This window comes from Pelodiscus sinensis, chromosome 2 (assembly GCF_052426305.1).
Source record: "Pelodiscus sinensis isolate ZL-2025 chromosome 2, ASM5242630v1, whole genome shotgun sequence".
NCBI lineage: Eukaryota > Metazoa > Chordata > Testudines > Trionychidae > Pelodiscus > Pelodiscus sinensis.
In genome coordinates, this window is record NC_143053.1 from 224,849,308 (window position 1) to 224,877,132 (window position 27,825).

Below are 27,825 nucleotides of genomic sequence, written 5' to 3' on the forward strand. Positions count from 1 at the left end.
CAGTGTGGGTAACAGTGTAAACTGCTGAGATTTTCAGTGGTTACAGGTTACCCTAATACACACATTTTAACATACCTACCATTAATATCCTGATCAGAATTTGACCACAGCTGATGGCAGAATAAAGGACAGGATAGACTAGTGTTCCAAGGTGATACAATGAATCTTCTTCCTCACAAAGTTGATTGTGATAGAAATGTAGCCGTGTTAGTCTGGTGTAGCTGAAACAAAATACAGGACTATGTAGCACTGTTGATTGGAGTGTCTTGCTCACATGCTGAGGGCCAAATTGATTGCTAGGTTTAGAGTTGGAAAAGAATTTTCTCCAGGTTGACAAGGACCTTGGAGGTTTTTGGCTCCTCTGTAGCATGCTATGTGGCTTGCTTACTAGGATCATCTGGGCATTTGTCACTTAATCAGGTCCATGACATTGTAGCTTCTTGAGGAATCAGTTGCACCGTGGTCCCTCCTCTTCACTTACGTCACAGTTTTGTCTTCTGAGGACTGAAGTACTATAGCCTAACCTATTTTTGGCTCAATGTAGGCAAAACGTGGTAAAATTTAGTGGTCTGTGATATCCCCAAGTTCAAGCTAGACAATCTAATGGTCACTTCTGGTCTTAAATTTTATGGAAATACTAAATTTAAAATATGGGAAACCAAGGCAAAACTGCTGAGTCCTAGTCAAATGCTTGAATTATAGGCTTAATCTTTTTCTTTGGGATGTTGAGGGAATGGGAGTACTGGTGGATTTTTTTATCCATTCTTTTCTTCCAGTTACACTGCTTGTGGTAGTGAACTCCTTGGCAGTGTTCAGATTGTAGCTTTGCCACTTGCTTCTAAGAAAAGTCCTTCTTTTGAAGGGAAAAATAACATTGGAAAATAGTATCTTTCCCATTAGAAAATATGGAAAATAAACGTTTCAGAGATCTTACAAAGTATGATAAATATCTGTTGTTGAATGAAGAGTCAACAAAATATTAAGTAAATAAAAAATCCCCCACGAGGTATCTACAGTCCCTTATATGAACTTTGCAACTTGATTTCCAATGAGTTTTGATGGGAAAATCCCATACTTTCAGATCTACTTTAATGCAAACTGTCAACACCTCTTTCCTGTTAGTGATGTAGTCTTTGGAATTATAAGTAATGATTTGTATCTGTGAAACTAAAATAGTTATAATGTTGTAAATAGGATTAAATACATAAACATGTAAGTTTCCACAAATTATCTTGATTTTGCTAGCATTTTAATGACCAGTCCTTTACCTCTGTAGCAATCTCAATATTAACCACAAATCCTTTTAATCTACTGCAGATACCCTAGCTATATGAAGGGTCAGAGCTGTTAAGAATATCTGAATATTGATTTACGTGGTTTTGGCTCTAGCTTCTACTGGCAACAACTACCATAGTGTGGTTACACATCTGTAACCACTGCCCTCATCTCATAATGGTCTGAGTCCAAAATAAGACCTTTTCTTTCAGCAATTTGACAGCGTGATATATCTTGTCTCATTTCTCTTCTAGACACTTCAGAAGCAATATTGTGCTTCTGGAATAGCTATACTATAATAGCTATGAATCAGAGTCTAGTACATTGTTTTCCAAAATCTATGCTGATAAAAATGTTTTCTGTTTGTGGACTTATGTAACTGCATCAAAGAAGGGATGGACTATGAGCGAGGAGATGGATTTGAGGCTGAAATTGATGTGTAACCTTCACCTTTAGAACTTAGCACAGTTGGATCCTGATTCTAATGGGGTCTTCTGAGCATAACTGTTACAATGTATCTTTTAAATTAAATTAATATCTGAGTACAGCTGCGGCTGAGTAGAATAAAGTTTGTGTGGAAGTGTCTATTTGCTAAGCTTACAGGTGTGGTAAAAAGAATATGCATATTCAGTGACATGCACAACTTTGTTTCTGAATCAATGTGTGAGCTTTATTGAACAAGAGAAGCACTAGATCTTCTCCTGGATATTGAATATAATAGGCTTGACTCTAGTTACTTGGAGCTGCTATCTTGTTTTATGGTTGCATAATTTACATAATTTCCTATTCTCCATTCCTTCTGAATGTATACTTTTTTTTTCTTCTGAACTCACACAGTGGTTTCATAATTTTTTCCTTAATATCTTGAAACTCTTCTGGATGCTTGTGTTTTGCCAGCAGAAAGAAATGCTTTCAGGGGTCTGATTTGTTTAGTTGTTTCTTCTGGGTAGGGAGGGAAGTGATCTATCTACCTATTGGAGTCCTGATTGATCTTTCCTTACTGTGACTTTCATTTTAACGAGCTTTCTCTTTTAGGCTTTATCTCGTGGCCATCATGTTTCCTATACAGTATTCTGAGGCTCCATCATATAAGTGGAGAACAGAGACTGGGAATCAAAACTGGGTTGTTATCAGGCACATCACTAGGGACTGACTTGGTGATATATTCGATTTCACTTAAACAAAAAAATCAGTGTCTTACTCCCTGATGTGGGAGTTAGGTTGCTTTATTTTTTGTTGGCCTGGAAACACTGACCTGACCAATCCTAAATGTCCTCCTCTTACTTGATTGCTTCAGTATAATACTGTTTCCCACTTCCCACTAGGGATGTAAGTGACTAGTTGACTATCTGATAAGCAAAAGCTAATTGGATAGTTGACTAGTTGCTCCTTCTCTCCCCCCCCCTCCCCCGCGGCTTCTATCAGAGGCAGTAATGGTGGCAGGAGGAGAGGGTGCTTGGGGGAGCCAGCTTAAAAGCTAGTTCCCCCCAGCCCTAGCTCCGTTGGAGGGGACAGGGGCACAGGTGAAATGTACAAGAGTCCCTGCTGGGGTCGTCACATGGAGCCTAGGGCCAGTAGAGTACCCCGCTGGCCCCAGGCTCCATGCGGTGTTTCAGTCTTTGAAATGCACAAAAGCCCCTGCTTAGGCTCTTGCTGCATTTCAAAGTGGAAGTGCCCCATATCGACTAGTTGAATAGTCGATGGAAATTCCATCAACTATTTGATTAGTTGATTAATCTAATTTTAACATCTCTAGTTTCCACCAATAACCTGCTATAAGAAGGCATAGGTTTGTTAGCATGGTTTGAGTTAGCACCATTCTCAGAAGAAAAATCTCTTCGCATGTTGGCTAGAATAATTATAATTCTGGCAAAGTATTTGCATTCAAATATTATTTGGACATAATAAGTTTCTGATTCCTTTGGAAAATTGGGGGAATTGTCTGTACAGAGAGTTAGTGTATGACAAGCTGAAGCAGTGAGGGGCAACTCTAGGCTAGTGAATGGGCTACATTAATGGCCCTAAGGATGGTCAGAACCAAGATGGCCTCCTGAAAAAGTTTTGCTAACTGCACTTGTGTACCTATAATTTGTAGGGTGTGCCAATTGAATGGTAGCAGTGCTTAGATTGGATGCAAAGTGAGTGCACAGCTCTCAGTCAATGTTATGTGCAGTCAGCATGCACCTCACTTCATGTGCTCTTGCTTTATGTGCATGTCACTTTTGTAATACCAGTAGGAAAAAATCTTCACTGATGAAAACCAGTAGAATCTGGCAACACTGTGCATGGACAACGATAAACAAAACATCTTGTGGGCCACACATAGAACCCCAATGAGTCACAACTTGCCCACTGCTGAGCTGGAGTTTAAACTGTACAGTGTACAAAAGATTGGATCTCTCTAGCCCAGCACCCTTGATGGGACAAGGGATTTTGTAGGATCAGGGAAGGTCATTTCTGGCCCCTTTGCTGATGGACTCCCAGCTCTTCTGGAGTCCATCAGCAGACCTGTCTCAGCTTCACTCTGGGCTTAATGCCTCTGCTTGGCTCCTTTGCCAGCTGGTCTGGCTCCTATCACAGCTACTGGCCTGGCCACTGGCCCTGGCAGCTGGGCTCCATGTCCCTGGCAGGTTGTGTCTGTCCTCAGCCACCGGGTTGGTTTTGTGCTCCTGGCCAAGCTGTGTTTCCATTCCTAGTCTGGGTTGTTGGGCAAGTTCTGTGCTCCCAGCTGGTCTGGACTGCCAGCTGTGGGCTCTGGCTACTGGGTGGGCTCTGCACCTGTCAAGGCTTTTTTCCCACTCTGGTATGATGAATGCACAAGTGGGGTCCCACAAAAGTACCCTAAAGCCTGATCTTTCCAGGCTTTGGTATAAAACTCCCCCCCAATCTTAAAAATCTAGATTTTGAGAATAAAAAAATCTGCTGAATAAAAAAATCTGCTGCTACCACCCCAGTAATAATAAAGAAACCAGGTTGAGACTACTTGGGAAATCTCAGTTCCAAAAGTAAAACCAGGACACAAATATTAACCAATACCAGGTTAATAAAAAGAAAAGAGAAATAACTTTATTATCACCACAATATTTCTGTTTTAAGCATAATAAAAAGTCACAAATTAATATACTCATGGGGGGATTCCACCATGGGTCAAAACTTAGTTACAAAGTAGAGGAAAACACATTTTTAAATGCACAGACATCAGATTCCCATTCCCAAACCATAAAACAATAAAACCTAGCAGATTTATCTAAACTTTACCCTACTTACAGATAGTGAAGAGTCTTTTCTTGGAGGGAAACCTAGTGTCTGTCCCCCTCAGTAAATGGAGAGAAAAAACTCAGGGACAAAGGAGGGAAAAATGAAACATTCCTTTGTCCCAGTTTGAAATTCCTATTGGCCGACTCTACCTGGCTTAGGTATAGTTAACCCCATAGTCCCCAGGGTACTGGCCATCTCTCATGATCATGACAGCACCTCTGGCAAGTCTGCACTTCCTGCTCTGGTCTGAGCTACTGGGTAGGCTCCATGCTCCCGGCTGGGCTGCACTGCTTGAGTTAGCTCTGCTTCTGGCTGTTGGGTAGGCTCTGCACTCCAGGCCGAGCTGCATTGCCAGGTCTGGCCCTGGACCTGGCCCTGGCTGGCCTGCACTACTGGGTCCAGCCCTGGCCAGGCTCTGCATGCCCAGCTGGGCTGGGCTGTTGGGTCCAGCCCTGGCTGCCAGGCAGGCTCTGCATCCCTATCCAGGCTCTGCTGTTGGCCCCGGCCATGGGTTCCGCGCTGCTGGCTTCCTGCCCCCAGGCTAGCTCCACTGCCAGCCCCAGCACTGGGCTCCTGGCTTCTTTCTTGGCCATGGTTCTCTGGTTCTGCAGCATCTATGGTCCTGCCAGAGATCCCAGGACCACAGAGGTTCAACCTGTAGCTTACTGCACAGACCCTGCTACCCAGCACTAAAAGCTCCAGAGTTCACTTTCCTCTTCTACTTTTTAATAAAGTTTTGATTTTATTTGTGCATTCATAAAGGCATAAAAATAGCAAAAGATGTAGAAACTTCACGTATCTGTTCTAGTATTCTAGGTCTTTTCTGTTTTCTATCCCCTCCCTCCCTCATTGTTTCAGCGCCATCAGTGATAGCCTTGGCTTCTTGTGGGTACTGGAATTATAAGGACTGTTGTTTAAACCTGCTCAGAGCAGTTGTGTTATATATCAGGCCCATATGTGGGGGTGGAGGGAAGGGTGTGAATGCACCCCCCTATGGTTCCCCAAGTAAATGTGCTCTAGCTGGCCAGGGAAGGCAGGAGAAATGTGTTGCCCAAGCCTCCCTCCCCCATACTCCTGCCAGCCAGGGGAAGGCTGGGGCTGATTCCCTCCCACCCACCGAGGAACGAGGCCCAGCCCCACCCCCGGCCCCTCTCCAGCGGGAGGGGAGGAAAATCTGCCTCAGCCTTCCCCAGGACAGCTGGAACATGGGGGGATGGAGGCTTGGGCAGTATGCTGCTTCCTGCCTTTCTCTCCCCCCCCCCACCCCCAGCTGGCTGGAGCATGCTTACTTGGGGGATCGTGGAAGGGTGCATTTACACCCTTGCAGTCCACATTTACAAAAAAAGCACCCTTCCACAGAAATTCCTGCATATGTGCCTGTATGTAGTGTTTGAAATTCCAGCAGCATATGATGCATTGTCTATATCAGGGCTGTCTTCAGTATAATTTCAACTGACTGGGAAATTTTAGAAGAATAAGCTTGTTGTAAACAAGAACTTAGAGCCCATAGTATGTGACATGGTTTCTGAACATGGTTAGAACATGATTTTTCCTCATCTACACTGGTGACATCATTGTTATAACATGATTTTCTTGCCACGTACCTCAGGGAAGTTTTGGCAGTATAGATATGGTGACCATATTTTCTGAACCAAAAATAGGGACACATTAGCCACATCCCCAGCCTCATTAGCCCCACCCCCTGATCTCTTAGACCATTCTCACCTGTCACATAAAGTCCCACACCTGGAGGTAGTACTTCCAGGATTAAGATGGACATATGAGCCGAAGTAAAGGGTGTTGTGTGACCCCTCTAAGAACTCCTCCCACTGTTCTCTGCCAATAAGGATGGATTTAGCCCCCAAAGGACCATCCCATGCAGCTATACTGCAAACCTTTCTGCAGACCACCAGTTGCTAATGGAAACTCACTGTTAATTACATAATTACGCTCGAGCCATTTTGCTAGTGCTGCAGCTAGGGAGAATGGTTTAATTTAAATTATTAAACAGATTGTTTTAACTTTCTTGTATTAATTTATCAAACTTCATTTTAAATAAAGTAAAATATTAATTTATGATGAACACAAAAGGTTTCAATGTTTTCTTTACTTTATGGCGGGGTGGGGACCACTGACCCATAGAAAAATCAGCACACAAGTGATAAGCAAAAATAACTCCTCCCAAAACCCCCAACCGTCTCTGATCTGGCCCCCAACTGAGACACCTGACTCCTCTTATGTCCCAGCTCTGCAGGACAAGGGGATGAGACAGACAGGAATTAGGTTCAAGGTAAGGACATTAAATTGCGGTTATCAGGGTAATCGTATAGTTGATACAATTTGTATAAACTACATGATTAGTTGATAAGCACTGCTCTGCAAGAGCCACAGTGGGGTAGCTTCAGGAGCTGGCTCTAGCTGGGATTCAGACTCTGGGAGCCACCGGTGCTGTGGCTCTGCATTTTAAATGTAGTAAGAGCTGCCAGACTCTTACTACATTTAAAATGCAGAAGTGCAGTGACCATCATGAGCCGGGACTGCACAGTCCCGGCTTGCACTGAGTCCAGCAGCACCTGTTCACGAGTGGCCCAGCTCTTCTGAAAGAGGCTATGGGAGCAGAGGCAGGCAGCACTGTGAAGATGGTACTGAGGAAACCAGGTTTTAAGTCGGCTTCCTCTCACCAGCACCAGCTATTTTCCCCTCGCTGCCTCTATGGAGGCAGTAGGAGGGTGGGGAGGGGAAGAAAGTAGTTGATACTCTACTCGACTACCCACTAAGCTTTTTCTTACTGAGCAGTCGACTACTCCCTAACGTCCCTAGTTAAGGGCTTTCCATAGGCTAGATTTACTTTTCTCGGGTTCTGGAATTAGTGAATTTTATGGACCCCCTTAGGCTCTGGCGTGGGGAGAAAAAGGGTTTAGTGTGCAGGACAGAGCTGCCAGTATGAGAGATAGGGATGGGGTTCAGAATCTGGGTGGGAGGTGGGGTGCAGAATGGGGAGAGGTTGTGAGGTTGGGGTGGGAGGTAGGGTGCACAGATGGAGATAGGCTCTCTGGCCAGAAGGGAGGGTGCAGGAGCAGTCTGGGGATAGGGTTTCGGGCCAGGAGGGAGAGTACAGGAGAGACTTGGAGCAGGGTGCCTGACCAGGAGGGAGGGTACAGGAGGGGTCTTGGTGGGGTAAGAGGTGAGTGAGGGGAATTTGGGTGTGGGATCTGGACATGAGGGGTGACGCTTACCTGGCTTGGCACCCAGTTGCAGCAGGGGAAGCCTCCAAGCAGCATGCTCCCGTTCTCCCTGAAGGGGGGAGGGAGAGGGAGCTCAGTCCCCTCCCCATACAGCTGGGATACCAGTGCAGCTGCGGGGCAACAGCATCAGGTCGGGCTTCCCACTGGAGGGAGGAAGGAAGGGGGAGAGAGAGAGAGAGAGAGAGAAAAAATCACGGGGGGGAGGGGTTTAAAGAAACCCTGACCTTCCCCGCCAGACCAGGCTCACTGCTGCTTCCCCAACAGGGTGAGGAGGGCCGCACACGGGAGAGAAAGCAGCAGTGCATGGGGGGCAGCGAACGGGAGCATGCCCCAACGGGGTGGCAGCGCCCCAGCTGAGTTCCGCGCAACCTCTGCTGGAGTGCAGGCAGCAATTAAAAAATGCTGAGGTCCAAGAGTGGCTACTGGGAACCTCAGATGTAGCTATCCCTCCCACTTCCAGCAGCAGTGGCTGCTGTAACAAGCCGCCGCCTGCAAAAGTAGAGGAGGCTGTGTGCCTGCCCCAGAGGCCCTGTGGGACAGGGTTAGTCCTGCGAGGTAAGTAGGGTGTGTGGTAGTAGGGTAGTGGATGGTGGAGCGGCCAGAGCTGCGTGCCACCAGAAGCCTGCCCCAGCTGGCAAAGCTCCAATATGCGCTCTGTAAGGGGATGGGGGAGAGCACGCTGCTGCTGTTGTGCTAAGTTGTACCAGGAGCAATGAACTTACAGTTTCTTCTTCCTGCAAGTCCAAGTCTGCATCAGTAGTGAAATGTCCAACAGAGATTTCCGGGACATTTTACTACTTGATGTGGCACCGGGTCAGACTCCTTAATATCAGTACAGTCCCGGAAAAATCACTATATATGGTCAGTATAAGTATAGATTGATTTTAAAGAAGTATTAATATTAAATGTTAATTGTCACTTGCCTATACAGGAAAGTTGTGTTCACACTAGAAATTTTTGTAAGGAGTTTCTGCATCATTAGCAATGGTAGATATTCTGGTTTAGATTTTTGCGTTTCTCTTATTCCACTCATTATAGGTTCTATGGCTGTTGCCATGGGTGAGGCTTCTTCAGTGCAGGAAAAACATTTATTAGCTTTCCTAGTGTATTTTGAAGTAGCTTTCAATAACTGATGCAGAAAGTAGCTTTAGTTAACAGGTTACATGATAATTTGTCATGTTGTGAAAACTCGTCTTGGCTCAAACAGTGTTTGCACCAGCTACTTGAAATGGCCAGCTCTTGAAATCTTTCCTCAAACAAACTTTTTCTGATTTTTAGTAAGTTTTCTTTTATCTTTTTGTCTGAGTCAGGGCAGAGTAAAAACTACAACGTTTGGCCCATTTTAATCAATATGACTTTTAAAAACAGCGATGCAATTTCCCTGTACTGTATAATAGAGACCATAGTTGACTATTACTCACTGTTTCGACAGCTAGTTTTATTAGAAACATGCAGATAACATGCTTGTGAAGGGTAGTTGGATGTACCAGTCTTGACCACTTTCATGCATTTAGAAACCATAGGAATAAAGTATAAGAATTAAGTTCTGAGTATCCAAAGAGTGGAACATTCTTTCAATTTGACTACCTAATATGTTAGTACTGTTGTAAAAATATTGGATTAAAATTGTTTATGGTCTTGTAAACAAAAAGTAATTATTCCTGTTGTGTGATTTGTAGGACTTTGTGGGATATTGCAAGTTAATATTATTTTGCTATAAAACCTTTTTCAAAATCCAAAAGAATGCAGTTTAATAAACACTACTATTTAACTTCAGTGATATTTAATATTAAAAATAGAAAATTAGCCATGAATAGAAAATAAGTCTCCCTATGTTAGGGGGAATGATAATTTTGTATCCAGTGAAATGTTTTTAATTGGATTGACTGAAATGCTATGATTTTAAAAATCAGTTTTAAGGGGAGGACCACACAAGTACTAGAAGTAAAAATGACTAAAGTTTACCTCTAAGTTTTATATTTATATTCTCTCATGATAGCAGGCACTTATGAAAATCTCTTCAAGTGTGTAATTTACTACTTTTAAAAAAACTGTTGAGAAATGTTTTGATATTGTTGGAATGAGTATTTTACAGTGATTTTCTGCATTGTTTTTATCTGAACTAAAAGGTTGGCACTGGTAGAAATTGTTTGAAATCTGATCCAGTTGGATGATGATCAGGAATGCTGTGTAACAGCATTCCTTATGTAAGCTTTTCACCAAGATAAGTCACATGCAGCTGCTTGGTAGAAAGCCAGCTAATAGTGCAATGTTTTATGTCATCATTTTTCAAGGGTTAGAACTGGGTTCTCCAAAGTCTGTAAGGAATATCACATGCAGCTCTTTTGAGTCAGCAGCTTTCCCTGTTTCTTTACTGCTATGTTGCATTTTCAGTAAGCACTCATATATGAGAAGGTGAGTGGTAGAATGCAGTCTGCTGACATGTGCCAGAAGTGGCTGCATCTCACTGTTACTGTAAATTCAGGAACATGTTAATCCTCTTTTACAATTGGTATAAAACTTTAACAGGTGGAAATGAAAAATGAACCACTAACCACTTAATTTAAGAGACCTTTCTTTTTACTGGGGAAAATAGATTTGATGGAAGTTTGAAATATAAATGTATTTGAAATATCTTCTTCCTGATAATTAATAATTTTGATAAGTTTTAGGATCCTTCCCCATATAATAGCAAAGTCAGATAAAACTGTTTTTGACCCTACTCTACAGGGTCAAACTGCATTAAATCTAAAGCTGTTTTAGTGTGATTTAGCTACTTCAATCCAAGCTGTGCAAATTCTCAACAGCAAATTGTTCAAAAACATCAGATTGAAGGAGGGCTGGCTTAGCTTTCATCCTCAAGGACGATAAATTAAATTTCATACAGTTTACTTTGTGGCCTCTTTAAAAACCTTACACCGTAGATATGTGTGCACATCCAGCATTCTATGACAGATTTTGTAGGAATGACATTGTGCATAATCGTAAAAGTACAAAATGTATATTCTTACTATTGTGCAGGATCCTGTTTGCTGTTTAGCCACTGTTTGCCATCACTGAAGTATATGGGGCCTCATAAACATTGAATGGGTTGGGTGACAATGGGATTCTCTAAAGCCCTGAATGAGAGTGTCACCTTGGCAGATGAGCTCTTGTTCAATATTACATTCTGGCATCTTTTGGAAAGAACTGGAGCCACTTGAATTATTCTGTCTACTTCTGATAGGGTCTGTTGGTATGCCAACAACACCTTATTTTCAAAAGCACTGAAGATGACCGATCTAAAGAGTCGTCATATGCAGGCTATCTTCATCCACCCCAGAAGGAAATCAACAAACACAATGGATGGAGTCTCCTTGTTATACCTAAGCTTAACACTAGACAAATTGACTGGGGTCAAAGAAAGTGAATACTGCATGAATTGTCAAAATGTTATCTGTACAGCCTTATTTTTCTTGAAAGGGAAAGAAGGGTTTGAGATACTGACAGTGAATGTCTCTTGACCAAATCTTTCTCTCTATAAAAAACTTTCCTGCAGGATGACAGAGTGATGTCATGTGTCGCTTTGCGTCCCACAGCCCCTCCCTTCACCTTCAGTGGCATGGCCACTCCATGCTCCGGGGAGCTGAGCCACGCAGCCTCCTCCTTTTCTCCCATGCTCTGGGGGAGCTGCGAGACATGCGTCCTCTCCCCTCCCCCGTGCTTGGGGGGTAAGCTGGGAGAGAGCCAGGCCTGCCACAGCCAGGCCTCGTCCTAGCCCAACTCCTGGAGTTCGGGGGGCGGGGGGGGGGGGGGGAGACAGGCCCGCTCCGGCCAGGCCTTGGCCTGACTCCGGCCCAACCCCCCCCGGTGGCTGGGGGGAGAGAGGTGGGGCTGCCGTGGCCTTGGTCCTGCAGCGGGGCAGAGCCGGTGCTGTGAGTGTAGCAAGCAGGGAGCATAGCCCCCTATATTTAAAAAAATGGTTAAAAGAGGTGGACAGACAGTTAAGATAACGTGTCTCAGTCTCCCTCCTTGTTGACCTTCATGATTCTAATTCACAGGGGACAATCTAAAAATCTCTTAGTCCTCCCAGAAGTTTAGCGTGTGACGTGGATTAAAAATCCAACCTAAAAGTTCTTTTTCAGACTTAGCTTTATCACCGTGACATATAACTCAATCCAAATCCTAGTCAGTTGATCTGCAAAATAAGGTGAAAATCCTTAGTGACAAATGCTATATTTTGTTACCGGATGCAAACAACCCTAATTTAACACGTTCTGGAAACAGTTCTGTTCATTCAGATTTTGTTTTTAAATTGAATGATGGTCCCTGTATGGATTCCAAATGGTGCACAGGTGCCTCATGTGCTGACGCCAGAACAATTGGAAGCAGTGTCTTTTAGCTCATACATGAATGTTACATTGCCCTTGTGTCAGCAGTCAAAGCTGACACAAGTGGATCAATAATCCAAGTGGATTATTGATGCCAGAAGTAAACATAATTTGCCTCCTCCATCACATAAGATTTCATAAATTATTAGTTGCAATGTTTGGATTGAGACTTTTGCTACTGGTACTCTAGCTACCTTCTCTCTTGTTGCTTTTCTTGCAAGCTGTCTGGATACCATGGTTTCATATGAGGATGAATCCAGGTATGTTAGTTAGGAAACACTTTGTCAATAGCTGTACATTACAAAATGTTATGAAGTCCTTCCCCTGTTGTTCTGATAGGTTGCTATTTCCTGTTCTTCCCAGAGCTCTCAAATTATAATTCAAAGGATGGACCATTAAAATAGGTCCTTCCCTTAGATGTGAATGTTGTGCCTCAGTCTCAAAATGTAGACTGTTCACGAGAAGAATATAAAGTTGTCTTCTATGCCCTTTACTTGTCTCCAGTCTCAGTCCAAATGTGAGAGAGAGTGCTTTTAGCGGATTTTTTTTCTGGTTGCTAAGTTCATCTTTACAGGTTTTGCTAAATAGTATAATACATACTTTCTGTTTTGGTAATAGTTTTAATGAAAGTAAAATATGTAAGTAATGAAAGTAAAATCCAGTACAATTAATTCAGTTGTTATTAAGTAGATTATTCTCTTATCTAATTATAAAAAGTTAACAGGAAAAAACCTGTAATCAACCAGGAAGCTTCTGTCTTGACAACATGATGCAAAGTAGTAATACAAAAATATGTATTACCATTGTAGAAGTACTGGAAATCAGTTTAAATATTTTTAATATATTTAAACACATTTGATTTAGCAGTTGTTAAACCCTAATGCTTATCATGTACATATAACTGCATTTTTAGAGGACTGGACAAACAACTTTTTAAATCAGCTGCTAAAAAATGAATTAGTTCAGAAGTTTTATCTAATTTTTGGTGCTTTTGAACAAAAATGTGAAATAGGAAGATGCATACCTCCATTTAGAGAGCCAGCAGCTCATTTAACTGAATGTAGATACTGAAACACATATTTCTAAAAAGTATTTAGAAAATAAGCCACAGCATACTTTTCTATAATAAGTACTAAAAGTATTTTAAGTACTATAACTAATCACTGGAGGGTTCTTTTTTGTGTTCTTCTAAGTCTCTTCTAAGAACGTCTTATGGGCACGTCTACACAGTCAGGCTAAACTCGAAATAAGCTACACAACTTGAGTTACGCTAATTTTGTAGCTTAAATCAAAATACAGTAAAACTCCAATAGTCCAGCATCCAATAGTCTGGCACTCCTGATAGTCTGGCATCAAAATGGCAAGAGCTTAGTGAGTGAGCTTTGGCAAAAAATGAGTCACAAGGTAACAGCGGCAGCAGCTGAACTGAGCAAAAAGGGTGAAAAAGGCTTAAAATTAAAACATTACAGTATACTGTATACAGTATGTAAAATAAAAAGGGTTAAGAACACTTTATATACAGTATATAATGTATATAGTATATATATAACCAGTTTATAGTACCTCCTGATAGTCCAGCATATTTGATAATCTGGCACCACCTAGGTCCCATAGGTTCCGGATTATCGGAAGTCTACTGTAGCTTCTTTTGACTTTTAGTGCTGTCTACAAAGCAGTTATTTCGAGAGAGAGCACTCTTCTCCGGATTTTCCTATAACCCCTCATTGTACAACTTGTACAATGAGGAGTAAGGGGTCGGAGTAAGTAGTCATCCAGCTCATCATTATTTCAACATTGTCAAAATAACTGCTTGTGTGTAGATGCAGACTATGTTATTTCGGAATAACATCAGTTCTGGAATAACACTATGTAGACATAGCCTAAGATTATGTAAAAAAAAAAGTAGAGCTTCCTATACTATTTGTGCATATCTTTGAATGAAACTAGCACTAGTAAATTGCAAAGAATATTAATATTGAATTTTAGGATTTTACAGTAACTTTGCATTCAAAATACATAGAGATGGAGTAGCTGGCTACTTTAAATTAAAAAAAAAAATCCAGTAATTATACGCTGTCTTTGTGAATTCTCCATTGCATGTTGGTTTTAAGTGGAATTTGTGTCAAACCATTTTGGGTAGTGTTATTCTGTGGTGTTAAATAGCTGTCATATTGTGCCCAAGTGATAACTATTTCAGTGATGGAACTTGTATTTGCATGCTCCTATATATGACCTGCTTTGAGATCATTGTAGTTGTAGTATATATGGCTTTTTCCATATAAATCTTTTGCTGCTATTGTATTATGAAGTAAAAGGTTACTAGTGTTTAAGTTTATGAAATGTAGATTGTTGAAAGAAGAAATTGTATTAGAAATTCCTGTATTAACTCTGTAGTACGTGAAAGTACTTGTGAATAAAAAGTGTAAAACAAGGCTTTAACTGTCTAATTTTGTGTTTAAATATGTTATATACCGAATTCTTATAATATTACATGGAAGATATATTTGATTAACTTTGCTCTGACTTGAAAAGCAGTTTGGCTGTATCTTTTAAACACAGTTCGTATTATTAGTAATAATGCCATATAGGCATGTAGTGTTTCTCTTCTGTTTCTAACATGATACATACACTGGATAAAGGTTTAAGTTCACCTTTTGGGGTTTTCATTATTGTTAACCTAAAGAATGATGAATTTCTTACCAAAGTGAGCATTTCAAAAAACTTCTTTGGGGCAAGGGGAAAGTTGCCAGCATACAGAATATTATATGTAATTATCTTTCAAAGCCTGTGTAGGACAGGGAGTGAAAAACATAATGGATCATAAAAAAATTGGGGAAGGGAGAAGCAGCAGCAAATGATGCTCCTTACTTTTATAGAGATTTATTCTAGTTCCCTGAAAGGACCCCTCTGTTTTCCCCTTTTAGTTTCTATGAGTCAGCAAATTAAAAAAAAAAATCTTGATTTTAACTAATGGGATCCACCAGATCTCTCTGCCAGTGCAAGTCAGCAGACCTGTTATGTATTTCTATTCTGGATTCTAGAACCTGACATTATTACATCATTGTTGAACATTAATTATGTACAGCATTTTAGAACAGTTAAACTTGCAAGCAGCAATACCACATTGTAGTTACTTCCTTTGAGTGAATTAACACTTTGGATAGGTAAAATGCACGTTCTAAGAAAGAACTAGTAAAAATTTGAGAGATCATATTCTGATACACACTTTTATAAAGATTAAAGGCCAAAACAAAAGCAAAATTAACAAAAAAATCCCACAACAGAATAATAGTGCCTATTTATTTACTATTTATACATGTTTAAATCCCAATAAAAGCCCCACATTTAGTTCTTAAACAGAACTCAAAGTTACAAAGAGTGTACTTTCTTTTTTTTTTTCCAAACTCAGTAGGAAATGAAACCTTGTTAAAGTCCAAACTTCAAAGCTAATTTTAATAAACTAGTTAACGGTAACATAATTTGTGAAACACAATAACATAGCTTTTTACATTTACATTTTAGGTGTAAGTTTTCTGATAGAAACTATTGGAAGAGAGGAAATATTAACTAGCTGCATTAGTATTTTTTTTCATTTAAGCCCAAAAGTTGAATATTTTGAAAGTTAAGAAACATTCTCTGCTGTGAATCAACCAGAAAGTGAATCTGAAAATAAATTTTCAATTACATTTGGTATTTGAGTGTCTTGTGATGGTGACCAGAACTGGAAAAAAAACCCTGGCATTACACAGTCCTTCAGATTGGAAGGTTGGCTCTTTCACAAGATTCTTGGGTACATTGATTCTTTAAGTTCAGTGAGAGAAGTCTATTTAAAAAGGGAAATTAAAGCAGCAATACATTTTATATATGTATGTAACTAAATGGAGAAGGGAAAGTTGGTAGCAATGACTGTAAATGAATAGTTATTAAAAAGCAGGCAATTTACAAAGGAAGCTAAAAGTTATCAATGAATATCAGTGGCCACTGGTACAGGCTTTGCTGTATATCAGGTATCTCAGATTCAGTTTACCTCAGGGTGAGTGCCAGTCCTAAGATGATATTAGCAGGCATCCTCTGCTGGCAAAGATTGAGGGTGTGTATGTGTGTCTTTGTATTTTCCCCCACATGTCTCCTGACTATGTCTGCTAGCCTGTGTGCTCCCCCCAATGTGTTCCTTGGCCCCACTTGCCGCCCCTCCGAGATTAAAAACCTGCTGGGTGCTTCTGTCGCCACCACTGGCAGCACAGCAAGGCTAGAGCTGCTTCTGGCTGCTAGTTCCTCACCACTGCCAGGAAACCACTGTGTTGGCAGAGCTGTCATTACTCATAAGTGTAAACGGTGAAACTATCAACTCATTTTGTGAAACTGACTAGATGTCAGTGGTGCCAACTATACTGATTTGATCACAAGATTCCTGATAATTGGGGCTTTTTTCCCCCTGAAAAGCCCCAGCCACATTATTAGGATTAAACCAGATCTGGGAACTTCACTACCTGATGCTTCATGCACCACTATTAACTGATCACTTTGACTTAAGGTGATGTTTCTCAAAGTGGTCTGTGAAACCTCTGAGAAACCTGCTAACTGGTCGCACCAGTGTGTTTACTTACCAGTGCTGCATCCACGGAGCCTCATGGCTCCCATTGACTCTGGTTTACCGTTTGCAGCCAAGGGGAGCAGCGGGAAGCTAATGTGCCAATATTTTAAAATGAGAAATAGGATGATAAACAAGATGACGAGTAAATACAGGGCAGTTAGCTTGATGCTGAATCCAGACAAAATCATGGCAAGCCTAGCATTGGATGCACTCACATTAGTAATCAAAATGACAGTTTTAAAATTAATGCTAATCAACATGATCTTATGGAAAAGAAATTCTTAAATTGAGATTTGTTTTTGATGACATTACAAGATTGCATGATAAAAATAGCTTTCACATAATAGACTTCTAGAAGACATTTGACTTATTTCTACATGACATTCTGAATAAAAAATTAGCATTAGACAAAATGAGTGTAGCATCTATTAAATGAATTTTAACTGGATAACAGGGAGCTCTCAAAGCAGCTTTGTTTAGATGATCATAATTCAGAAAAGTTACTTTTATTAGGGTCCTGAAAGGAACTGTGTTTAGACTGAGGCAGTTTGATGTGTGCCTCGAGGATATGGAGGGAAAAGATACTCAGTGATGGTAAAGTTTGAAAATTACACCAAAAATTAGTGAAATGGTAGATGACTAAAATAGGTCAGTTCTACAAAACCATTTGGATCTCTTGTTAAGATGGACTCATTTGAGACACTTGTTTTTCACTGCAGCCAAATACAATATCCTGCATCTCTGAGTTGAGAATATATGTTGGAAAACAATGACTAAAAAGGACTGAAGAAACATGGTAGATTAATGGTTTTCAAGCTTTTTTTTTCTGGTGACCCAGTAAAAGTAAATTGTTGATGCCTGCAACCCAGTGGAGATGGGAATGAGGGGGTTTGGGTATGGGAGGGGATTCTGAACTGGGGCAGGGTCTTGGATTGTAAGAGTGGGTTAGACTAGAGCTCTGGGGTGTGGCTGAGGGGGTGAGATGTTTGCAGTGCAGGAGTGGGCATTGGGTTTGGGTAGAGGTCGGCAGTGCATTGTTGGTGCAGAAGCAGGCTTCCTTTCTGTCCCTGGCACAGTGGATCTAATGCCCCTGGAGCGGCTAGCAGCAGGTCTGGCTCCTATGCAAAGATGCAGAAGCATTTCTGCTCAGCTCTTTCTTCCAGGCACTGCCCCTCTGTTCCTTGGTACACTCCCTTCTGCAAATATCACAAACTATCAATTGCTAATAAGATGGAAGTTATCAACAGGAAGCTCAGAAATGCCTATTTAAAAAAAGCAAAGTACACTTGAAAACATAGTTTTATTCATTGTGGGAAATCTTTTACCTTTTAGATTCATTGTCGAAGGATAAACATATTTTTTTTATTTTATGTCCCTTAGTCTTGCCAACTCCAGATTTTTTGAACTTATCATGATATTTGGTGGGGTTTTTTTTTCTAAAAATTGCTGCTTCTCCAGTTGGATGATTGTGAGAATCTTGGCTTTAGTTGAATAAAAAATAAGTTTCTGGCCCTCATGATTGTAAAGAAAAGATTGAAAATATTGAATGTTAGATACTAAAAATCATAAGGCAAATAAAATTAACCCATCACTTCTGACTCTCATTGTTTTTAAACTAATAATGATTTTTTTGGTGTAAAAGCCTAATTTATGCTTTCTGAAATGCTTGGGGTTAGCAATACTGGGATTCTTGTAAGGACAACTTTAAAGCAACCTACAAATAATATTTTGAAACCTCCCAGACTTTTCTTTGGAAATAAAAGTAGAAAATTAGAGTTTTTCAACTTTTTTGAAATACCAGTCAGAATACAATACTGGATATTTATCCCTGTAGCTTAGAAAAACCTGAATAAGTCTACTGTGGTTATGGCAGCCCCCCTGTGATGATGGCTGTTAAAAGTCTTTCCCAAAAGGCCAGCACTGGAGAAAAAGGGGATTTTTTTTTTAAACCAGAGCCTTATATAATAATGAATGTGTGGGCTAATAATGGTCAAAGAGAAGTATTGTTTTAGAAACAAATTAAAAGTTTATTTATCTGGGGTTTGTCTGTTAGAAGCTCCTAGAGGCTGCTGTTCCAGAGCAGAAATAAACCTCCGCTCATGTTATGTCAACTGTCAGAGATCCCTCTAGGGCTCTCTCATAGCTGCAAATCCATATGGCACAGGAATCTGTTGTAGGGTTCTCTGCAGCTGGAAGCAGTATAAGGCTTCCTCCTCCCTTAATCCTACATATAAATATGCAACAGGAGGCAATGACTCTCTCACTACTGAGTTACTAGAAAAGAGCATGCTAACATAGCAGTGTTCCCAAAGGGAGATATATGGAGGAATCCTTTCACCCCCTGTACTGCTCTGGGTGGCACTGAGCAGTAAGAATTCACTTTTCCCTATTATTTCAGGATGAAGCCTTAGAGATGCTTCATCTTGAGTGTATCAAAGAAGGTGTGCCTTATTCCTGCTTTGGTGAACGGGTCTCTCAGAAGTGGTTTAAAATAACATAATTATATGTTATACTTATATGAATCAAAATAAATAGATTTTAACTGTAGGCAATTATTGGTCCTGAGCCTCACTGTTTGCAGTGAAGATCCAGAATAGATTAGCATTCAATTAAAAGCTCAGCCTGGCTATAATTAGAAGACCTTGAAACTCACAGTATGGATTTGCAGTGGAAGAATTAAGATACTTCAGTTTGTCACTTTTTATGAAAAGACAAAGCACATTTTGTAGTTTAATTATTGTAAATAGAAATTGGAATATTCTACAGTCTATAGCCAATAAAATGTCTATCTTGCCTGTTAATAACTGATGTAAAAATGGTGCTGAGCAGCCATTGATATTATCTCTGTCATATTTTACAGTGTTAGTGGATTTTTCAGGTTAGTGATCTACTTACTATATTGAACATTTTCCAGATAGGAAAATAATTAGTACAATACTTCATGTGGAACAACCTTATAATACTGTTACTGCAAGTGTGTTTGTAATACTTTAGTGGCAGGGAGCCCTAAGCCTTAGTAAAGCTCTTGAATACTTTTTTTCCATTAGCTGCTATGTTTTCAACTTGAAGAGTGGGTTGAAAAGGAAAGAGAGAGGCTGTGTGGGTCCTCTAAAGTTGTTTACAGTGCTTTATGAAGTTAGCACTTTACAAAATGAGTATAAGAAAGGAGAGTAGTACATGTGAAGAGTTCTATAAAAAAAAAGCCACGTGGAGAAAACAGTAAAATATAACAAGTCATTGTAGAACAATGTATTAATATACTATGCCAGAACTTCTAGTCAATGAATATAGCTGATTGTAATCACTATCTGATTGAGTTTTAAGTTTTCTACACAGATTAAAGTATTATGCACAAATATACTGAAAGAAAACATCAGTTTAGTTTTAAAAAAAAGTTAAGTATTAGTCTGACATCAATAGAGAACCAATAGTTCTGAATAGTTTGTTTTTCTAGCCAAGAAGAAAACTGCTTGTGAAGAAAAACATGAATTCTGTGTTATGTTCCACTCATTTTAATACCAGTCTAAACAGTTATTAATACTGATTATTATAAGTTGAAGCTAACTTGTTAGAAGAATTATGTTTGGGAGTCAAGATTCTGCAGTTTTGATATTATGAAGTTGGGAAACTTAAGACTGAGTATTGTAAATTTTAAACATTTTGGAAGATTATCTTAACCTGTATTGAAGCAGTAGGTGTTTTTCTGTTATTGCATGTATCAATATAGAGGTAATTTTTATGATGTGTGGGGAAAAATCAACAGTTTATTTTAATCCAAATAATGAAAATGAGATATTTTAAATGAATGTTTAAGGGCACATAACGAGTGGTGTGAATAGAGGGATGAGGCAATTCATTTTAAAGGAGACTCCTACAAATATTTCTACAGGTTGGACCTTGTTGGTCTGGCACCCTTGGGACCTGACTAGTCCCGAACGAGGGGATTTGCCGGACCAGAGGAGGTCCCTCCCCTTCTGGCATTCTGCTACCGGATTAGGGCTCCATCCTGCCTCTGTTGCTGCCCCAACCCGCTGGGTCTTGCCAGATGCCACCAGTGCTGGAGTGCCACAGAGCTTTGCAGCTTGGGCCAGAGCTGTGCAGCAAAGGGCTGTGGAAGAGGCCTGGAGTGCCTTGGCGGGGGCCAGAGCGCTCTGGCTGCTGCTGAGGCTGGGGGTGGAGCTCCCTGGCTGCTGGAGCCAGAACTTGACCAGAGTGGAGCTCCATGGCTGCTGCTGGGACCGGAGCTCCCCGCCCCACACTGGACTCCCATCTGAGTTGCTAGTGCCAGCTCTGGTGCTCCTGCCGTGCCACCAGACCTCTCTGTTCCTGGGCTCTGTGGTCCAGGAACATCTGTGGTATGTGCTGGACCACAGTTATTGCCAGAGCAGGGAGTCCCAGTTAAGGGAGGTCTAACCTATACTACTCTTGTAACTAAATACTATGCTGTGCACCATCCAGATAATTTTTGTTATGGAGCAGTAGGATTAGAGGCACCAAATTCCTTTTGAGTTGCAACATCTCTGCACTGAATACTTTTATTGTTATAATGCATGGAACTCTTTTATATTAATAAGTGTCTCTTTCAGATTAACTGCCTAGTAGTGTGTATGTAAAACAGTTCGTGGTAGAATATGGTAAATTCTTAAATAGCAAAGTAACGTGAAGCTGAGTTGTATTTGAACAAACAGAAACAAATGTGTTAAACTGTGTTCTTCAGCTGGCACAGATTGTTGACTCCTTTTGGGAACAAAAGAAAGCCTAAAATTAGGTAGGCTCTTTTCTAGGTCAAAAATCTCTGCAAATTGCTAGGAAAATGAGCTCTCTACTCCCCCTAAAAATACTGTTCAGGATTTACCAAAAGGTGGTGACAAAATATTTATTAGTGAGCACATGCTGATGTTTTGTATCAAAGCTATCAATATGAAGATGAAAAGAAAATATTGGTTTTACTTATTGGAGCTAATAAGAGAGGAGAATGTGAAATAATCTTTCATTCTTACTGTGCTGAGAGTTATGGTAAGAGAACGTTTTAAAGTAGAATGGTTATTAATAAACATGTTTCATGAACCTACTAGTCAAAACAAAATTAATTTACTGATCTTAAGAGAAAATAGGGAAAATAACCCAATATGCAAAAGGAAGATTACGTGGATGACAAAGCTCAGATAAATACTATTCATGAAATAATTCTCTGTATATATTGTTTCAGAATTGAGGAATTCATGCCATTGATTTTGAATGTTAAACAATCCCTTCTCCCATCAGTGTGTTAGGATTTGTTTGGCTAAATTATTACCTTTACCGTTCCATGAGTATTATATCTAAATTTTCTGTACTTTGAGACAATAGACTTTGAAAATATATTGTGGCCATTCCTACCTTTGCATGTTATGATGGAAGGAATCTTTAAAAAAGTAAGTTAAATCTGTAATGTTCTAAATAATTAAAACAGTCTATGGCAAAACATAATATGAAAGGTTATCTTTTCTGTAATTGAAATGTCCTTTGAGTTTTTAAAAGGCATTAAAATAAAATGCAATTATAACTTTTTGTAGGTTGGGCTCATGTGGTTTGTGCCCTGTACATTCCCGAGGTGCAGTTTGCAAATGTTTCTACAATGGAACCTATCGTGTTGCAGTCTGTTCCTCATGATCGTTATAATAAGGTATAATTATGTGTGTGTTTATGGCTTATGTCTCTGTATGTGACTTCATTATTTTAAAAAACTGTGATATTTAGTTTTAAGCTTGTTAAAATATAATTTTAAAGTTAAGCATATAACTGGTACTTTACATTTTTTTAAAAGGTATAATTTAATTTAAATGTATTGCATTACATTTTTTAGAATATCTTTATTTTTCATATAGAAAACAAAGCATTAGAGTTATTTCTAAGCATTTCTGCTATTTACATTTTTATACTAAATTCCAAGAGCTAATAAAGCGTGATTATTAAAACGTTCTTCATTGCAGTATATCATTGAAATACTTATAAATTATAGGGTGTGAATTATCTCCTTGGGTATTTCTTTTTTTACAAAATAGTCCATTGTTAAAAAATTACAATATTTTAAAATTACTGTTTTAAAATAGATCACTTTTTAGTAATTATTGCTGTTAACACTTCTTTATATATAGCTATGATTATTCATACACAAGAGTATTTCTTTTGTGTGTTTTAAGAACATAAAGGTTATATTAAGCTATTCAGTAGATCCAGCAAACCTCTACTGCCCCAGCTGTACCATTTATTTCAGTGGAATCATTTATATGTGTAAAGACTGCTCATGTAAGTAGCTGTTAATAGGATTGAGCTGTTTTTCTTTTCTAGTCTCACAACACTTAATTTTTTTACTCAATGTGTTCATTTCTGAATTTCTCTCATTTTCAACATGTATTTGTCTAACAACTTCCTATCTCTTTGTATTTTTTTTGGTTTCCTCTTTTTGTAACTCAAGCCCTTTTGTTAATTTCTAATTCATATTATTCCGTGTATCTCTTTTGTATTTTGTAGGATTGTCAAACAATTAAAATAATGGGATTAAAAATAATTGCAATTAATCGCAATTTTAGTTTCACTGTTAATAATAGAATGGAATGCTGTTTGCTGGAATGGTGGTTGAAGGATGAAGGGGCATGCAAATTTTATTATGTTCGACACATAAATACTTTGCTATCTAAAACAATTTCAGGTTAATGCCAGATCACACTTTCATTTGACACTGTAAACAAGTTGGTCCCGCAAATGTCAAACTTGTTTGTCTTATTATTGCAATATAGATATGCCTTGCATCTTTTGAACATGTCCGCTACTGCGAAATACAGCTGACACACTATTTTGGCATCCCTGTAAATCTTGTTTCATGAGGGACAAGGGATGTCTCAAAATAGTGTTTTTTTTTTTTTTAGCTAAAGGTGCAGTGTAGTTGCACTGTTAATGTAGGCTGAACAAGAAGTAGAACTGAGTGGCCTTGTAGGTGCTAAAGTTTTACATTGTTTTGTTTTTGAGTGTAGTTATGTAAAGAAAACCCTACAATTATAAATTGCACTTTTATGATTGAGATTACACTACAGCGGTGGTTCTCATACTTTTTAGATTACTGTACCTTTTTCAGGAGCCTGATTTGTCTTGCACACCCCAAGTTTCACCTCTCTTAAAAAGTAGTTAGTTACAAAATCAGACATAAAAATACAAGTGTCACAGAACACTATTACTGAAGTATTGTTTATATTTTCATTTTGTCTATATGAAATGGTAGTTTTTACTGACTTCACTTGTGCTTTTATGTAGCCTGTTGCAAATCTAGGCAAATATTTAGATGAGTTCATGTACTCCCAGGGGTACATGTCCTGCTGGTTGAGAACCACTGCACTTCAGAATTTGTATGAGGTGAACTGAAAGATACTGTTTCTTTAGTTTTTCATTACAGTCCAAATATTTGTAACAAAAATAGTATAAAGTGAGCATTATACACTTTATATTTATTCTGTGTTGCAGTTGAAATCGGTATGTTTGAAAATATAGAAAACATGCAAAATATTTAAATGTGTTATTCTATTGTTTAATGTGATTAAAACTGTGATTAATTTTTAATTGAGTTAATTTGTTTTGAGTTATCTGCAATTAATTGACAACTCTAATTTTTTAATATTCATTTTAGTTTTTTACTTTCTGTTGTTGCAGTTCTAATGGTCAGACAGAATTTTCAGGGCCTGAAACAAGAAGAATAGGATTCTCTAGTAATGATATTCTTTCACTTTTTATGGTGGCCCTTCCTTTAAAGCAGTGGTCCACAACGCAGTGCCCACGGGTGCCATGGCACCCGCTGGGGCATTTATGTACACCTGCTGAGTGACCAGGGCCAGCCCAAACCATTCTTGCGCCCGGAGCTCTGGGCGCGTGGCTAGGGCCAGCTCGAGCCATTCCTGTGCCCTGGGCAGCAGGTGCGCGATGCATGCGTGGCTCTGCCCCTGGGCGCACAGTGCATGCGTGGTCCCGCTTCCTGGCGCGCTGTGCATCTTACAGCTGCCATCGGGCGCGTGGCGCCTGATGGCAGCTCTAAGGGACGCCTTGTGACTGGACGCGCGGCGCCCCTTACAGCTGCCATCAGGCACCCCCCGTAGGTTGGTGCCCCTGGAGCTGCCCGGCTAGTCCCCCCAATCCTGTCCTGTGCAATCCTGTCCTGTGCCCGGACACGTGGCAGCCCCAAAAAGTTGGGGACCATTGCTTTAAAGAATTCACACTTACTTACCTTGTGTTTCCCAACCTCTCCATTGTGCTTCTCATTTCCTGTTTCATATATTTGACTTTATTTTTTCTTTTACTGCTCTATATTTTGTGATCCCACTCTCTCTTGGCTTTTCTCTGCTTTTTTCACATTCTCCTAATCTTTACAGCCTGATATTTTTGCTGCTTTCACTTACTGGGTTTCAAAATGGCCAAGAGATATTTAGGGCTTGTTTTACAGCTATAGCACTTCAGTGTAGACATTGCATATGCTGTTGAGAGGGATTCTTCCATTGGTGTAGATCAGCGGGTCCCAATCTTTTCCAGATGGGGACCCATTTTGACAATTCAGGAAGACTTGGTGATCCAAGGCAGTTCAAAAATGGGAGGAGGAGGGGAGGCAGAGCTTCCTGGGGAGACACTTGGTGATCCTTTTGAAATATAATGGCGACCTATATTTGGGTCCTGACCTATAGGTTAGGAAACCCTTGTGTAGATAATCCCTCTTCCTGAGAAGTGTACGTAGGTTGACAGACAAATTGTTTCACTGACCTAGATCTGTGATCACAGGGTCTTAAGTCAGCTTAACTATGTTTCTCAGGGTGTGGGTTTTTAACACATTAGCTGTGTTAGATGTGCTGTCAAGCTTGTTCAGTCCTATCTCTCCACAAATTCTGGACCTGTGACACATCTGCAGTACCATTGTCCCCTTGAAATGGCATGACTATTTTCTTTCTTCTTCTGATAGTCTATCTTTGCTTGTAGAAAATTTTTTCCCCTCCTTTTTTAGTTTGTTTCATAGTCGTGTGTGTGTGTCTGGCACCATTTCCATTGACATTGATTGAAATAGTGTTTGTAAATCTCCGTGTCCTACTTTGAAAATTTACCCTTTAATCTCTCTTGTTAATTTTGTCTGCCACTATTTTTGTTTGTCATCTCCTTGCTTTTATCACTAAAATCTTTAACTGCTTGCTCAAACTGTTGTACTTTCTGCTAAATGATCTTGTTCCTTCTGCTAATACCTATGTTTATTTTTGTTTGGTCCGCTCATGCGGGAGGGGAGCAGTTGCCCTTGAGCTTGGCAGTTCAAAAGGGCCTGGAGTTCCTGGCTGCTTCTACTGAAGGATTGGCAATGTCCAGAGCCTCTGGTTCTTTAAATAGCCTCCAGAGTGCTGCACTCCGCTGTCTAGACAGCTCTGAGGGCTCTGGAGGGACCTGGTACAGTGTACTCCGGGCGGCACTGAGAGCTAGCTGTTATAGCCCCACCCCTTCCACCAGAGGTCATGCCCCTTCTGGCAGTGCAGAGCTGCCTTTCACTCACTTTGCTCAGGGACCCAGCAAATCTGTCGGACCCCCAACTATATCTAACTGAAAGTCCTTCACACATTTGTCAAGCATCAATTATCTGGAAATCCAAGACAAAATACCTGTGATGATCTTTCTCTCTTCTAGTTTTTAGTTTGGTGCTTTTGAAGGTGACGTTCAAACTAGATATGTAAAATCCCATTTAATTGGTTAACTTATAACCAATCAACCAATTAAAGAGGGAGTGCTCTAGCTTAGCTAGGCTGCAGGGTTCCCCTCTCCCTGCAGCTGGAGAGCCCCCCCTGCCTGTGCCCCTCTGGACCTGCTACAGACAGGGCCAGGTCCGGATGCCCAGAGCAGTCCCTGCCTGAAATGTGCCTAGGCCATAATGAACTGGAGCTGGTCTGGACATCCATTAAAGGTAACGCTTACTGGTTAACCTTTCCCATCCCTAGTTAAAACACAGGCCTATTTTCATGCTTAGGAACCTAAGACCTACTCTGCCTGCTATGTAATTTTTAAGTTCGTATGGGACTTGTTTTCTTGGAAATTTGGTTTAGACTTATTTTGCAGGCTTCCCTCCCCCAAAAAACAAACAAAATAAAAAAACCCCACCATTTTTAGAACTTCTGACCTAACCTTTCTTGGTATCTCCAATTACTCTTTCTTACTTAGTTTTCATTGTTGAATCTGTGCTGGTCCCAGGATATTAGAGAGACAAAGTGGGTGAAGTATTCTATTTTATTGGACCAACTTCTTTCAAAGTAAGACACACATTTTCAGGCTTACACAGAACTTTTCTTAAAGTCTGGATAGCTAAGTATGTGGTAGAACAGATTGTTTAACACAAGTATTTTATGTATATTGTAAAAGATCTTTAAGCTGAAATGGCTAGTTAATATCTCTGGAGTCATAGGACCAAAAGGGGAATTAGTGGGTTATAGATAGTTGTAAAAAGCTTAAATTCAGTGAATTTATTAAGACTATGTCTATACTAGCACTTTTGATGGTGAGGCTGTGGAACCCCCCCCCCCAACATAAATTTCACAACAAAAGTGCATGTGTGGATAGCACTATGCCATCTGGAGATGGACTCCTGCCAACTTTGCAACTGCTGCTTGTTGGGCTTTCTTGTCATCATGGAGTCGTACAGCTGTTCCACTGTAAGGTCTCTAATGTAAAACATAGTCAAAGTCAGTGACTTTTAGTGTCTAGCAAAGTTATGAATTTCTGCTCCTAGGATTGCCTTTTGAAGGTGTTTTAAAGGGTTCCTTTAGAGGATGAGGACTGAGAGATCAGAAACGGAGTGATTGCTTTGTTATTGTCATGGACTGGTGCTGCTTTGTGTTGGTGTGTCCTGGTCTGTGCAAGCTCCTCACAGAGAGGGCACATCAACTCAAAGCGATATGAGACCCTGCTGGTCAGATATAGAGTGAGATGCAAAGCCTGCAGACATATTTTTGGTGCTACAATGATAAACATTCCTTACAATACACCTTTCAAGATTTTTGGGTCCTGTGCATGCCTGTCAGAACATGTGGTGCAGTTCATC

At 40.1% G+C, this 27,825-nt stretch overlaps 1 protein-coding gene across 8 annotated transcripts in view; it reads left to right on the forward strand.

The window, feature by feature from the left end:
- The window catches only part of MLLT10 (MLLT10 histone lysine methyltransferase DOT1L cofactor), a 305,775-nt gene that overhangs the window by 54,070 nt on the left and 223,880 nt on the right, over positions 1–27,825 (forward strand). For 7 of the 8 annotated variants that reach the window (XM_075922496.2, XM_075922495.2, XM_075922498.2 and 4 more), the window contains exon 5: positions 22,298–22,407. The exons of the other annotated variant lie outside the window; for it this stretch is intronic. In XM_075922496.2, the coding sequence (XP_075778611.1) occupies positions 22,298–22,407 (110 nt within the window). The remainder of the gene's footprint in view (positions 1–22,297; positions 22,408–27,825) is intronic. 8 annotated transcript variants of the gene reach the window in all.